General features: G+C 40.3%; 1 protein-coding gene across 1 annotated transcript in view; it reads left to right on the forward strand.

The window, feature by feature from the left end:
- The window catches only part of LOC137913000 (KH domain-containing, RNA-binding, signal transduction-associated protein 2-like), a 46,308-nt gene that overhangs the window by 5,229 nt on the left and 26,215 nt on the right, over positions 1 to 14,864 (forward strand). Inside the window, 2 exon segments of the mRNA XM_068757133.1 lie at positions 4,649 to 4,776; positions 14,267 to 14,383. Of these exon segments, the coding sequence (XP_068613234.1) occupies positions 4,649 to 4,776; positions 14,267 to 14,383 (245 nt within the window).

Genomic DNA, 14,864 nt, shown 5'->3' on the forward strand with positions numbered 1-14,864 from the left:
TATCCCTGGCAGAAGTACCGGTATGTGTAAACGGCATCCTCGGTTTTCTTTTTTTTTTATCTACACTTTTTCTTTACTGCTCACCCATCAGTTTTCCTGTTAGTCAAGGTTTCTAGTTTTTCAGCCAGCATTGCAAAATGAAAAGATAAGCAAACAAAGGGAGGGATGCTTACGTTGTACATTACTCGTCTAGAGAGAGTGGATGTCAAATTCTGTTGCCGATGATGAGGTTCGTCTTTATCTTCTGTTTAATGTCATCAAATCCCTGCCTTACATCACAGTGCAGCAGGCCGGGAATTAATCAAACCTGTGTTGGAAGAAATACATTTGAACTAGATCCATTACAGTGAGCTGTAACCCTTTCTCACAAGAACCCCCCCTTCCCCCCCCCCGCCCCCAGCAGTACCGGTAATAGTCAATTGGATCCCTCCAGCAAAACTTATCAACTGAAAGCTTTCATATTTTACAAATGGCTCCCATTTAGCAATAGAACAAACTGTATTCTTCATTGTATTGACTGAAAGGCAACAACTGAAATCCAATAAAGCCCTGATGTGATGATAAACAGCCGAGCAACGAACACATTATCTCCGACAAATGATGCAACTCCCGTTGCTGCTCCTCCTTATTGAGCTGCACACACGCTGCAGCGCTTTCTATTCGCGGTCGCTCTAACATTTAGGCCTGTTTGTGATATTTCCAAGCAAACCATGCTGGAGCTCCCAGTGACATTTGGATTGCTGTAAATCAAGTCACTGCAGTTTGTGATAGAGTCCATCATTGTAAATGCATTCATACTCTCTCTCTCTCTCTCTTTATATATGCTGTATATATATTGTCACCCAGAAAGACAATATTCAGTACATCAGTGTGATTTGTGTAGGAAGATGGATTTAAATTGTGAAATGATTTAAATCCAAAAGCCACCAAATCAGATGTTCGTAATAGAAAATAGCACTAATGAACTGTAATTGTGATACAGTTGTGTTTGCATTTACATTTAAATGTTTAATTTTGTTGCATCACCGTGTGTAACGACAATAAAGTGCTATTCTATTCTATTCTAATCTATAATAAGAGTAAATTTAACTTCAAACTTTCCTTGAGTCAGTGTTGATCCTTTGCTGCTTGAAACTGACACTGAAGCAGGTGTCCGAAGTGACGGTTGGCTGACTGAGCTCCTCATCTAGTTCAGCTCAACCACATCTTCTACATCATACAGTTTTCTACCTTATTTATCTGGTTGCTGCCCAGTTAAGCCTTTTATTTTTGTGTGTGTGTGTGTGTATGTTTATTTCATTATTGGCTGGAGAGCTGCTCCTCTGAAGCAGTTTGGACAGCACAACAGAGGGGATCAAGAGCACCAAAATAGTCATTGAGAGTGTTTTACTCATTCAATCGGCCCAGTGGGATTTTTGTTATCCTGTTTCAGGACTGAAAGCAGTGACCTTCAAAGCACATTCTGGCTTCCCTCATATTTAGGCTCCTATTGCTCTCACTATTTGACCAAGATGATACCACTGTAAATGTTTGCTCAGCTTGAAATATTCTATTCTCCCGATATCACGCATTCGTTCTGTCTTTTCTTTCCAATTCATAATCTTCTTCCAAGTTCACTGGCAGGTTACGGTCCAGAATATGGGTGCATAATCATCATTGTGAGCCGTAAAAACACAATTGCTTTATTCTAATGACACGACAGCTATAGGCCCATTTGAAAGTGAAATATTCCACAACGTAGGCACACTCCAGAACAAATTTCTCTCCCACATGCTGAATGTGAACTACTCAGAGCTAATCTTTGAGGGCATCAAGAAACAAAATGCTTGATGAAACCTGGAATTGAGACTTAATGAGCTGGAGAAGGACTTTTAAATCCAAATGAGCTTTAAATGAGCTCTTTTTTGGTGGCATGACTGTAACAAATTCACATGTAAATGTTCTCTCCCAAATGACCACAAATTTAAGAACACAATGATTACAGATGAGTTCCCTGATCTGCCCTCATCAGGACGACCGGATTATTCTGCTGCACATCAGTGTTAGAAATGCATTTGATTAAAAATGTGTCAAAGTGAAAGTGAGCTTTTGCAACAAACACAATCTGTTAGATAAAAGGGTCAGTCTTCATCTTCGTCTTCATGGTTTCAATAATAACCGGAGAGTTTTTGCAAGTCAGGTTGCAGGTATTTAAGGGCGAATCTTTGGTGACTACTCCTGTAGTGGTGAAATTAATGTTTAAATTGAAATTAAAATGAAGGTTAACCAATCCGAAGATGAAATTATCTTTAGTGTCTTACTTCCTGGGTGTGTTTTGAGGTGCTAGATAAAGACAGCATCCTGTATGGTGACACTGCAGATGTATGATTCTTTTTGTTTGGTGCTTTTCGTGAAGTTTTTGCTCTGATATTCGCCATGGCGACCCAGCGTTGCCCGTGGATGCCTGCAGCAGACGTGTAATGATAAACTTGGTGATGTCATTCAGCTCGTGCTCGTCAGACACTTCCTTAATGTTAATGCACCAAACATAAATAAAGCAAAACCAAGATTGTCCTCAAGGCCCAAATCTCGAATCCAAGTCCAGTCTCAGATCTTTTTAAGGTGACATGAAGTCTTTGATTCACTGTGCGGGAGACTTTGTCGCATTTGATAGCAGTAAATCAATAGATGTTGAGATATTTGGTCTTGACTTCAGTGGGGAAACAACTAACTGTCTGGCATCTACAGAGCCCCACCCCTGACGTGGTTTCCTTCAGGGTGTGATTTGCAGCATGTGCTCGCTCACCACAGCTTGTGTTTGATCTAAATCTTCTGATAAGCCACATTAAAGTGTTTTTTTTTAAAAGGATTTGGACGGTCCTGCCGTCCTTGGACACCTGCCATGTATCCATGTGCCACGTAAGGAAGTGTGATACGACAGTGTTAATGGCAACCAAAGGTTGCATGGGGCTTTTTAAATCTCCTTACCCAAGATTCAAGGCACAGCCTGTGCCTGGAGGCAACCAGTGTCACCAGTCTGGGTGAGTTCACTGGGTTTACCTGGTACAGTCCTTTTCATTAAAGCTGTACTGTGGGAATCTGAAATGATCTGATAATCTGATTCCAGAAACAGGTTATGGAAAGCAGTGAATATCTCTGCGCTGGTTACTCAATAAAAATAGGGTCATTTTCAAATGTTTATTCATCGGCATTGTTTTGTGGATGTTATCTAATTTTAGGCAGCTTTGGTGAAAGTCATTTCAAAGACAAACAGTAAAGAAAAAGAAAACCCCAGACACATCATGTTCCAATTTAAATGATCTTCCTCGGACAATCGGCCACAATCAGAGCGGCCGTGTCACGCTGGAAGAAATCAGAGCATTCCGAGCTGTTGCAGTTTGATTTCACGGATAATAGCGATATCAAACAAATGATCCTAATTAAGAGATAAAACTGAAGCCACTGGCTGTAAAAAGAAGCTGTAATAATGGGTGCATATCAGAGCAGAGGCGTCATTAAGCTGCAGTTATTGATGTCCAGAAGGTCAAGGCAAGGAAAAGCCTCAGAAGGACCTTCCCTTCACTGGGTGCATAAATCGGAGCTCCTTTCATGTGGTCAGACTCTGAGATGTTTGATGTGACTCTTAAAGGTCAATTAAGATGAATGTTTGTGCTTCTTTTTCTAAAACAGACATTTAAACACTATATCATATTAATTAAAATGTTCCACGAATGATACTTCAATTACAGCGCTGTTTTAACCTCCCGGCTTTGTCCACAGACTGTTGACTGCTCAGATAAGGGTGGAGGGCTACAGTTTAAATGACCCTCTTGAGCTTCTATGAAGCTGTTCTGAAGTCGTCAATGGCTCGATCGTGGTCTTGTTCAGGAACATTTATTGCTGCAGTCTGATAATTCCACTGAGTATTATTCAGTGACACAGGAGGAACCCTGCTCAGTGTGGAATGCTCAGCGTGTGCTGTATGCTCTTCACATCAAGTTCCATAAAATGCATCAAATTATCAGCGCTCCGACCTTCATGCTGTCCAAACTGGACCGTTAATCCACTTCTTATATCTTATATTACAATACGGTCGAGGACATACTGGAGAACTACCGGACCAATTTGCACCAGATTTACTCATCGTGCAAACTATAAGAAATGGGATTAAAACCAACAATCTGTAATCTTTTCCTCGGGTGAAAATTGACAGATTTAATCCTCCAACTGTCTTTTACCCGATAATGACAAACTTTTGCATGTTTAATCTTCTATCTGCATAAACCCTGTGCTGTGCAGGGATCAGAGACTGCTGGCAGCCCACTAGAGTTCAGTTTGCAGAGTGGCACAACAAGCTGAGTGTGACTTTTTGCCTTGTTGTTTTGATTGGAATTACCGGATCAGGAGATTACCATGTAAAAGGACATTTCAAGAGTCAGCGGGATAATCTCACATCATTAGATTGAGTTTGCAGTAATAGCATATTTACAGATCAGACGCAAAATAATCAGCATTCTGTGATGCATTGTTTAATTTCTCCTAATTTTACATGCCACCGTTTGTTTGTCGTGCTGAAACTGACACTAAAGCAGACTTCAAGACGCTGATTGATGCTTTTTCTATTTCCATTAGAAAAATATTTGTTCTTATCTGTTTGTTTTTCCTACAGAGATTGGGAAGTATGAAGGAGAAGAATTAAGAAAAGAGGGTGACATGAAGAAATATCTAGATATCATCAGCAATAAAAATATCAAGCTCTCAGAAAGAGTCCTCATTCCAGTCCAGCAGTATCCAAAGGTAAGAGACACGACAGTCACGTCTCAGAAAGGCTTGAAATCGCATGCATTGGAGTTTTGCATTCTATTTAAATGACTATTTACACTGCATGACAGGAAGTAAGAGAAGCATTAAAACCAGTGATGCACATGGAATATGTTCCGTTGCTCTTGGTCATCTATCAGTGGAAGGGGTCTTATGACTGTGCAGCTTCACCTGCTCCACTCATTGCATACATACCTTTAAGGTCTGGCAATCCCAATGAGCCTCCAACAAGATGATAGAAAGTCATCAGAAAGCATCTGTTTATTTTGATGGAGTCATCAAAAAAAAAAAAAAAAAGCAACGTTTTTGGCCACTGAAGTGCTCAAGGGTACAGTCAAGAACAATGACCATAAATCACTGCACGGCACAGTATGCGTTATTCTGAGTTATGCAATGTCACTACTGACAAAGTTTGAAATGTAGCTTAATGAGGCTGCTCCATCAGGCTTCTAAGCACCAACACACAGCTGCTGGTGGAGAGCCAAAAGGCTTCGCTGCCACTGTGAGTGAGGAACACGCTCCTCTGACTTTGGCAGGTAAACCGAGAGCAATGGCGAAGCAGCTCTCATTTTCATATCGTGTTGTTTGTCCCACTTCAAGTACAGTATGTGTTATTAACGTCATGAGCAGAAGGGCGTATCCATTCATCCCAGCACGTTCCCTTAAAATCGGGTTCCTTTCAGGATTTTTTTTTCTGATTCATATTTCCTTTTATGAATTAATCAATTTGCCCAACTGTTGAATAGAAGCTGATATAATAATCAGTAATAACAATGACTAGCTAAATTGAAACTAGTCCTTATAACGATAATAACCATACGGTAATAATAATATACGTAGTAACTGACACAGTTTATGCACGCTGTGTCTCAGCTCCTAGTCTAATGAAGAAAGCATATATGTGTTATAAAATGAGTACCTAAGTACGATTAATTCTGACATCCCTGGTGCTGGTGAAAAACAATTAGAAGGTTGCCACACATATTTGTAATTATTTATACTACATTCATATTTGATCCACATGAAGGTTGTTTTATTGTGTGTTACGTGTGGATAAGAATGTGTTTCTGAAGACCTGCAATAACGCACAAAAAATATTTTTAAATCAGGCATCATACAGTTGGGACCATTTTGAGACTATTTTCCCTACAGCCAATTGAATGCAATCTTCTGTCCTCCAAATCTGATTTTGGACAGACAGTAAATTATATAAAACTGGCAAGGCTTCTCTCTTTTTTAAACCGATGTCATCACACCAGTGAAACCTCTTTGTCTCACACCACTTGTTTGAAATGAATCACTCTTGTCACTTTTTTTCTTGGTATCGCTGCCAGTGCTCAGTACAGGAGTTATCGAGATCCGCCACAAAACACTCTCAATTTGTCAGGCCGTGTCCTCCGCACCGTCGAGTTCTTCTCTGAGGCAAGCCTTGTCCCAATATTCCGCTTCACGCTCCTGCAGCTGTTCGATGAGCGGCCACACGATGCTGGCGTTAAAGCAGTTTGCTCATTTTGTTTGAGGAAATTTCAGCCGCTGTACCTAAGACCTGAGTGCAGTGAGCCCCTCAGGACGTTCAATATAAATCAGTTTGCTTCTGCTTCCTCGAGATTAGTGTTAAGAAAGTAATTCTGTGTTCAGGAACCTGTCTGTCTAATGAATCGATTTCCAATCTTGAAAGTCAGCCCAGTTGAGGCCGCTCCGTGGGAGGAGACCACAGACAATATCGTCCCGCCCTTTTGTTTCTGCCTCATTAAGTGCAATTTCTATCCACGTGTTACGTTATTGTTTCAAAAATCCTTGTAATTGTTAATAATGAATTGTTTGTGATGTGGAACACATACTGCAGATACGGCTGGGGGAAAAGTGGCTCTTTTAATGGCTCTCTCCGAGGCTTCCAGCAGTGTTTGTAAAGTGCTGTTCACTGTTAGAGGGCTATGATAGATAGTGAAGTGGTTTATGTATGCAAATATGGCGCTTGTACTGTTTGTGCCTATCAGTCCAAATGGCAACAGCAATCTTGTTCTCCTTTTCTCGGAGCCCTGAGCGATGATAGATTTTTTTAAATCCTAATTGTGAGTCAGTCGCACTCGCCAGGTGTTCAAGTTATGAGTCAGCTGCTGATTAGGTGGTTCATGAAAACCATCCGGATATTGGAGGGGACATAAACTTGATATCTACTGTGAACACACAAATCATTTTTTCCTGAAACAGTATGATCATTAAAAAAATAAAACCTCTGGCTAAAAATCCTGTTTCTGTTTAATGAACATAGCGGTGCCAGCGCTGCAAAATAAACAAAGCAGTGCAGTCCTGAGGGATGGGGAACTTGTCCAACAACAGCCTCTGCAACCTGCACAGTCAGCACCCTACAAGAATGCAGTGTCACTTAAACATCTTAAACATCTGGCTAACATTGCACTTTCAGTTAATGATAATTAACCGCATCAGGCAAATCTTTGATCAAGTGCAGCAAATTGTGGACTTGCGATACAGCACACAGCAAATACTTCACAAAGTCCAAGCAGATCTTTGACAATTATGTAGCAAAGATTGATTCAGAAATGACACAAAATTCAAAACTATTTTGTTTTACGTTGACGTATTGTCAACGTATGGCCCTGATGAGAGACATAAACTACTTTAATTACCTCTGCCAAGGAGGTTGTGTTGTTGCTGCCGTTTATGTGTCTGTCTGTCTGTTAGCAACATAACTCAAAAAGTTGCAGACAGATCTTGAAGAAATTTTGAGAATGTTACCAGAAACATGTGATTAAAGTTTGGTGGTGATCCAGAAGAGATTCTGGATTCTGGATCAGTTTTAAATATTCTTTAACATTGCAGTAAATGGACCTTCAAAATGTGTTCCTCAATATCTCGGTTGATTATTGACCTACAATTATGGAACTTGACACAGTCATGCAAGGCGGGGATCTCTATCTCACCACTGAATTTCATCTGGATGGGATCCGTATTGCTGATATTATCGAGATTTTTCGGAAAAATGGGGGTACAATTGCGTTTTACTTTTACTTTTCATGGTTGGTGTATAAATATACCAAGAACAATTTAGAACCTTTTGATTATGATCCAGATCACCATGTGGACGGTGTAAATCTAATTATGAGGGGAATGAGCTGCTTGGTGGAGGTTTGTGCCCTCCGAGTCCTTTCCTAGTTTCACTTTGGAAGCTCATACTCCTACATCTGCCACTCAATAATGTTCAGTTGTGCAAAATGTCACAGATCTGTTCTTCACGTTTCAGCGATCTCACAGTCGTCACAGTGGCCTGCCATCTTGCCAGAATGTAATTAAATGCAGAGTAATTAAATTACTACTTGAGAGAATTCTTCTGCATGGTTTCAGATTTTGACAACGTGACACATGGAAGATTAATGTCTTCTACCAGAGAACAACCAGCACTGATGAAATCATTCTGTTATGCTACACTGACACATACATCCTGTAGTCTGGATTCACTGCAGACATTTTGACATGCCGTTGCAAGAACAGCACGGATATTTTTAATAACTTCAATAATGGCTGCATGTCATTGGTCAGCTAGAGAGCTCTGACATCATCCACGGTGCATTTTTGGCTCCCTGACACACCTTACTGTAAAGGCCTATCTTCACCTGTGTTATAGCTGCTGTGACTATTCAGTGTGTCCTCTTAGAACAAGGCCGGTTTATTCCTGATTCCTTTTTTTAATTATTATTATTATGTCTATTTATCATTGCATGTTATTGATGATCAGCAAAATAAATGCCTCAACTGTGCTGAGAGTTTCACGTGAATTGATTATGTCATTATGCAATAAAATAAAAGCCAGAGAATAAGAAACTGTGGTCTAACATAAATCCCACAGTATGTAGTCTAATTTAAAAACTAAATAATGATTATAACAAAAAATGTGTCATCACGGGAACAGATGAAATCACTGCTAACATGTGTTATTACAAGAATATTTCATTTTTATTTATTTTAGTGGTAATTTAGCACAGATATGCACACATCTACTACACTGAATCGAGCCAAAACATAATTTAATTTAAATTATTGTAATACAGTAAAAGACACATGCCTATAATGTATATAATACTACATGCACAAGAACAGACGAGTCGATTTAAGATCCTACAGGGAAACCTTGATTAATGCTGACTATGAACCGCCGTACTACTCAATATTCTGCTTAAATAATAAATCTTTAAATAGCTGATGAAGCCTCAACATAGCTTCGGTTTTTCCCATCATCTGCCAGGTTTTGCAGCCAGAACAATAATGTGAACAGTTTCTGTTGAATACGTTCTGTCAGATATATTTCCTCACTTTATTTCCTCACACATATCACACATCATCCGGTGATTCCATCTCTAAACCATTAACAGATTTACATGTCATGCCAGCCCAATATATTTAGCCATCAGAAATTCATTGTTATCTACTGCTGGAGATTATTACAGAATGCATTGAATCAAAATAAGATGAATGCTTTAATCATCTCTCTCAGCAAAACAGTCAAACTAGTACTCAGCATCAAAGGGTGTATCAAAAGTGAACAGTTTTCAGATGTTGAAAGGATGCCAAAACTTAAAATGTACACTTAAATGTTTTTAAATTTCAGACAATGTGACGCTGCAGCTCTTGTTTTTATTGGATCAAACCTGGAGCATTTGTTCCAGACCAGCACTCATTACATGTATTGTTCTCAGGTGTTTGTTATGCCACAATCTATAAACTGTACATTAGATTTACAATCGAGATGAACACATTTGTCCTTGGAGTTTTGCTCCAGTGACTTCAGCCTCAATGAAATCATGAAAGCACAGGTAGAGGAAGAATGTGTTCCATTTTGACGTACACAAATTATACTTTGAGAGTGCGCTCATTGTCTTGAAACGTACCCAGATATCAGAACTTACTCATCAAAAATATGATTAAGATAATCAGTATAGTCATTTTCATTATCTCCTAACTCGAATTTATCCTCTGCTGTTTAATGAGACAGCTTGATTAGCATCTCATGTCCACGGGGCATAAGATAGATTTTCACTGTCTGCTTGTCTGGGTCCAGTACTGGGATGACTCTGCATGTCTCAAACTTGATAGTTAACTCCTTAGGGCATTTGTTTAATAATGCATTTCGCAGGTACATGCACGACAAACACTTTTTGTCCTTGTGGGTGTCACAATTTAGAGCTTATCAGTCTCGGGTTATTGTGACCTTCAAATGGAGCAGCAGCTGCGTGCTAACCGAAGAGAAATTCCATTTTGGTCTGCACAGAGCTGTCAGCGTCCCAAAAAGGTCTATTGTGGGAAGGTGTTTTGCTTAGATAAGTACTGAATACAGTAGAAGGAATGCAGAGTGTGAATGAGAATGAAGCGCTTGCATGATAAGATTGCACCTCCTCTTTGGGGTCCCACCGAGTCAGTGTTTGTGTGATGACTTTGTCTGTCACAATGCTACTCATGAGATGTAATAATGATAACATAAAATAAATATTCCCATTTATACGGAGCCTCAGCTCATTGTGAAGGAAGTTACTGGTTAGCTGGTAAAGACTTGGAGTGGAATTCAAATAAAAATTCATGCTGATGTGGCTCAGTTGCTGCACATTAGATTAGAACAACCTTATAAAGTGATAACCGCTAAATGTTGTGACTGCAGGTTGTCTGGAAAAAAAACCCTAAACAAATGTGTTCCTGTTTTTTAAGGCTGTTTTCACAGCCGTACCTTCATCATCTTCTTGCAGACGAGACAACCCATAATTGACTCGTCTTCAGCCGCTTATCTGAAATCGCAGGGTTTTTACTGGAGCTTATCCCCGCTGACATCGGCCGAGAGGCAGCGTACACTCTGGATGTGTCGCCAGTTTATCGCAGGGGCACACATAGAAAAACTCTCAAGCACACACACACAACTATGGACAATTTAGAGTGTCTGCTGCATGTTTTTTGGAGGTGGGAGGAAAACAGAGAACCCGCAGAGAACCCACGCAGACACGGGGAGAACGTGCAAACACCTCAAAGAAAGGCAGTAGTCATTCAGTGTCACCACCATAGCTCCTCTGGTGTAAATCTTTTTTTTTTTTTTTACTGCACAAATAAAATCCATCTGTAATCAGAGGTTGGGAAGTTGTTTCTAGACTAGCTTTGATTGACAGCTTTTACAAGCAGCACCAAATGGGAAAACTCAGTTTGCTGGTTCCTGGTATCATCTCCTGATAAAACAATACTGAAGACATATTTTTCTCTTGTTTAACTATTATTAAACAATGCTATTGTTTAAGTCTGTACACTGACATGATCACGTGAAAGGACCTGGTTCGGTAGTCTCATCTTGAGCAGGATTTGTGCAGTTTAGCTCTGAGATTTGAGATGTGAAAATATTTCTTTTTTAAACAGCAAAACACAACTCATCTGGAACATTTCCATCGTAAATAGCTTCAGTAGTAATCTTCATTTTGACTTGTGACTTGAGTTGTTGTTACTTGTCAGAATTGCTAGAAATCATAATTGCGTTCTGTGCTGCTTAATAATATAAAAAAAATTTTTTTATTGCGACATTCTTCCACTTGAAGGATGAGCAAAGACACATATCAATCATTTTGCTTCCTATTGCTACAGAACACATTTATTTATTTTTTGTGAGTTCAACAGCAAATATATTGTGACAACAAAACAACAAATTCCATGGAACTGATAGGACACATTCCTCTGACAGTCCAGTCATCCTTAGCAGCCATTAAAGCATGTCTCTACCCCGGGCGCTAATCCTTCTATCAGACAGGACCTGGACTTCCCCAGTAGCACAGCTCACTAACCTGGGAGTAAATGCCTCAGGACATCTAAAATGATGACTGGCCGCAGTGAAATACATGAAAGGATGGCCTCTGTACATGTATGAGTTCATTTGCTTGGACTGAATGATGTTCTGTGTTCAGAGAGATTTCGTGCCTGGTGGTGAGAGAGCGTATGAAATATACAGCCTGCAGCAGAAAGAGTGCTCCTTCATTAAAAAAAAAGAAATCCCATTCTCTCATTATGTTATGCTGTTTTACATTGTTATAAGAAAGTTTCACTCATCAACGTCCACATGAACAATGACTACAGCCGATAAATAACACATTGGAAGCAGCTGCTTTCTATATTTAAATGATCATCGTTCCATTATAATGAAATATTTGAAAAAACGTAACAATAAAATTGGGATCGGTATATGATCACCTGATTGTGTGTTCTTTAACTGCAGAAATCACATTGTTTAATTGTCTGCGTTGCAACCATGAGTTCCGTGTCAAGTCTCAGCACAGATCATGTGCAGAGATTCCTCAAGTATGAAGAATAGCTTGCTGTGCTAAAATCATTTACCTGTGACTCTCGGGCACGGCTGCCCTTCACCACAGAAACTACGGCTGTGTGTCATTATGCTCGCAACAAAGTGATCTCACTAATGAATCCAGCCACATAATTGCAGGAGAACCCGTCTCGGGACTCGGGATCTGCGCCACATGACAGATGTATTCTGTTTCTACAGGTCAAAGCATGTACAGTGGTCCTGAGAGCTCAATACACTGCAATTTAAATGTGTACAAACAAACCACAATCAAGTTCACATCAACATTTAGAGAAGAAATTCCTGCAAAGGTCTAAAAACAAACAAATACACTGCAAGATACGAAGAGAAGCTGTTTCCAGAGAACAATAACCATTAATGCACCCTTGTTACTTCCACCAAGGTTATGTTTTCACGAGTGTCCATTTGTTGATTGGGTTGCCAGCAGGAATATACATAAATGCTGCTGAATGGATTTCCAAGAAGCATGAGTCTGGGCCAGAAGAGACTCCTTTACATTTTGATGGGAATCAGGATAACACTGAATTTCACAATTTTTCAATTCTTAGGGAATTTTGGATTATGCTTGAATGAATTAAAGGAGCATTGGTGAATGCTTGTGTGCTACTGAGCTCTCAAAGCCAACATATCCTATTAAATGCCTGTTCTTTATGTAGAAGTTATCTGAAGAGATCACTGTATTTGATTATCACTATGTTTTTGCTGGTTGTTCAGTGTCTACAATCTATTCATACCTTTTAATGCTGCATTTTCAGCACCCTCCCATCTGATGTTTTCATACTTAGCAGTGTTGAGACTGCAGGGGGGCACGTTGCATCATTTCCATCCTAATTTAACACTGTACCACGGCCCTCTCTCAAGCCAAAATTGCTCACCGTGGAGCAACAGAGTAACTCCAGACATTCATTAGCTTAATGAAAACAGGCCACACTTCTTCTACCGCCCAGCGAGCGCACACTCGCAACTGCCATCTGCTCCGAAGCGCCCCCCCCCCCGCCACCAGCCATAGGATAGTCCTGTGGAAGAAACCCCAAATGCATCTTAATTATTCACATCAGAGGACAAGCAAGGGCTTTTCATGTAAAGATGGTTTGATTTCTGCCTCCCTGGTGCTTCCTGATCCGGGGATGCAGCATTCGCTCCCGATCTTAATGGTGCTCGTGGAAGCAGCTGAATGTGCGGCTGTTGACTTGGGCTGCAGCAGCCACACAGCTGGCAGTGAAGTTATTAGCTGCTCGGCCTCGGTGGGAGCGCCCTGCTTTTGTGAAAAGGTTCATATTGGTTTTTAGGGTCGGCCAGAGTGTGTTGTGGTGGTTGCTCGATCACCTGTTCTCTTCTTATCGAAGCATGCAACAGCCAAGAGTTTATTGCAATTCTGGGAAATAGTGTACGAGATAGACGGAATAGAATAAGTTTGTAGAACTAAATAATTAAATCTCATTTTAACCTATTTGACTGCATTATTTTACCCCATGGATTCATCACTGCTAATTTTAGCGATGGTGTGCCTGCAGCAACCCTGAACTAATTCAGTAGGAACACTAGCTGGTCCACAGCAAGAGGGAAAATGATAGTCCGAGCCCCAAGGCCTGAATTTAACCGTTTGTTATCAGTACAGTATTACTTAATTTCCCACTGGGAAGAAAGTCATTATTTCTGGCTTTATCTCAACACTGACCTCTGAACCAGAGTTGGGACCATTATTGGTTTGAGCCCATGTTCCCTTTTCTTTTTGTGACACAGCTGACCCCGAACGGCAGTAAGATACATAGCGAGAGCGCAGTTCAAGCAGATGGAGGATGCTGCAAATGAGCATCCCATTCACCTTTTATGTGTTACAAATAGAGGATAATTATATCGATTTGTCACAGGCGGATTCTTTCCTCATGTGATGAATGGTGATTTGAATGTGATATTATATTGATAATAGATGATCAATGACCAACGACCCTCTTCTGTGATTAAATGTTTCATCGAATGCATCAAATTCCTTTTACACCTAAAGGGAGAGAAACATTTTCGCATCTTTAGCTCTAACTTTATTCCTTCTTGGCTCTATAGTTGAGACACTGATAAAGCGTCTGATGACGCTTTTCTTCTGTCTCACAGTTTAATTTTGTCGGGAAGCTGCTGGGACCACGGGGAAATTCCATGAAGCGGTTACAAGAAGAGACCGGAGTGAAGATGTCCATCCTTGGCAAAGGCTCCATGAGGGATAAAGAAAAAGTAAGAAACATTTGTGGTGAAAATAGATTTGTTTGGCGAGTTGAAGATATTAATGAAAAGGTGTAATTTACAGAAACAAAGCACAGAGGAATATTCTAACCCAGAACACACAGAGTGGGATTAAAATCTCCCAGTTATAGTTGACAGATAACAGATATTTCACAGAAAACATTTTTTTCCTGTTTCTTGTTTAATAGCGTTTTCTGTACTAATCAATTGTGAATGCAAAGTGATGAATCTCGCTGCCAGCGTCGTTTCTCCTGCTGACTCGTAGTTCCCTAGAGGCGAGCCTACACAGACAACCTGCTGGATCTAGTTCCCTGGAAGGAGTGCTGCTATAGGGTTGCATCGCCATCACTCCTGTAGTCTCCATTTCAGCCGTGACAAAAGTTAGCGATGCTGCCACCTCTATGGTGAAACGCGAGCTGCATTTGAGTACCTCAAGCACATGTTGACACTAAAACAATGCGGAAGCTGCTAG

The sequence above is a fragment of the Brachionichthys hirsutus genome, unplaced genomic scaffold (assembly GCF_040956055.1).
Source record: "Brachionichthys hirsutus isolate HB-005 unplaced genomic scaffold, CSIRO-AGI_Bhir_v1 contig_796, whole genome shotgun sequence".
Taxonomy (NCBI): Eukaryota; Metazoa; Chordata; class Actinopteri; order Lophiiformes; family Brachionichthyidae; genus Brachionichthys; species Brachionichthys hirsutus.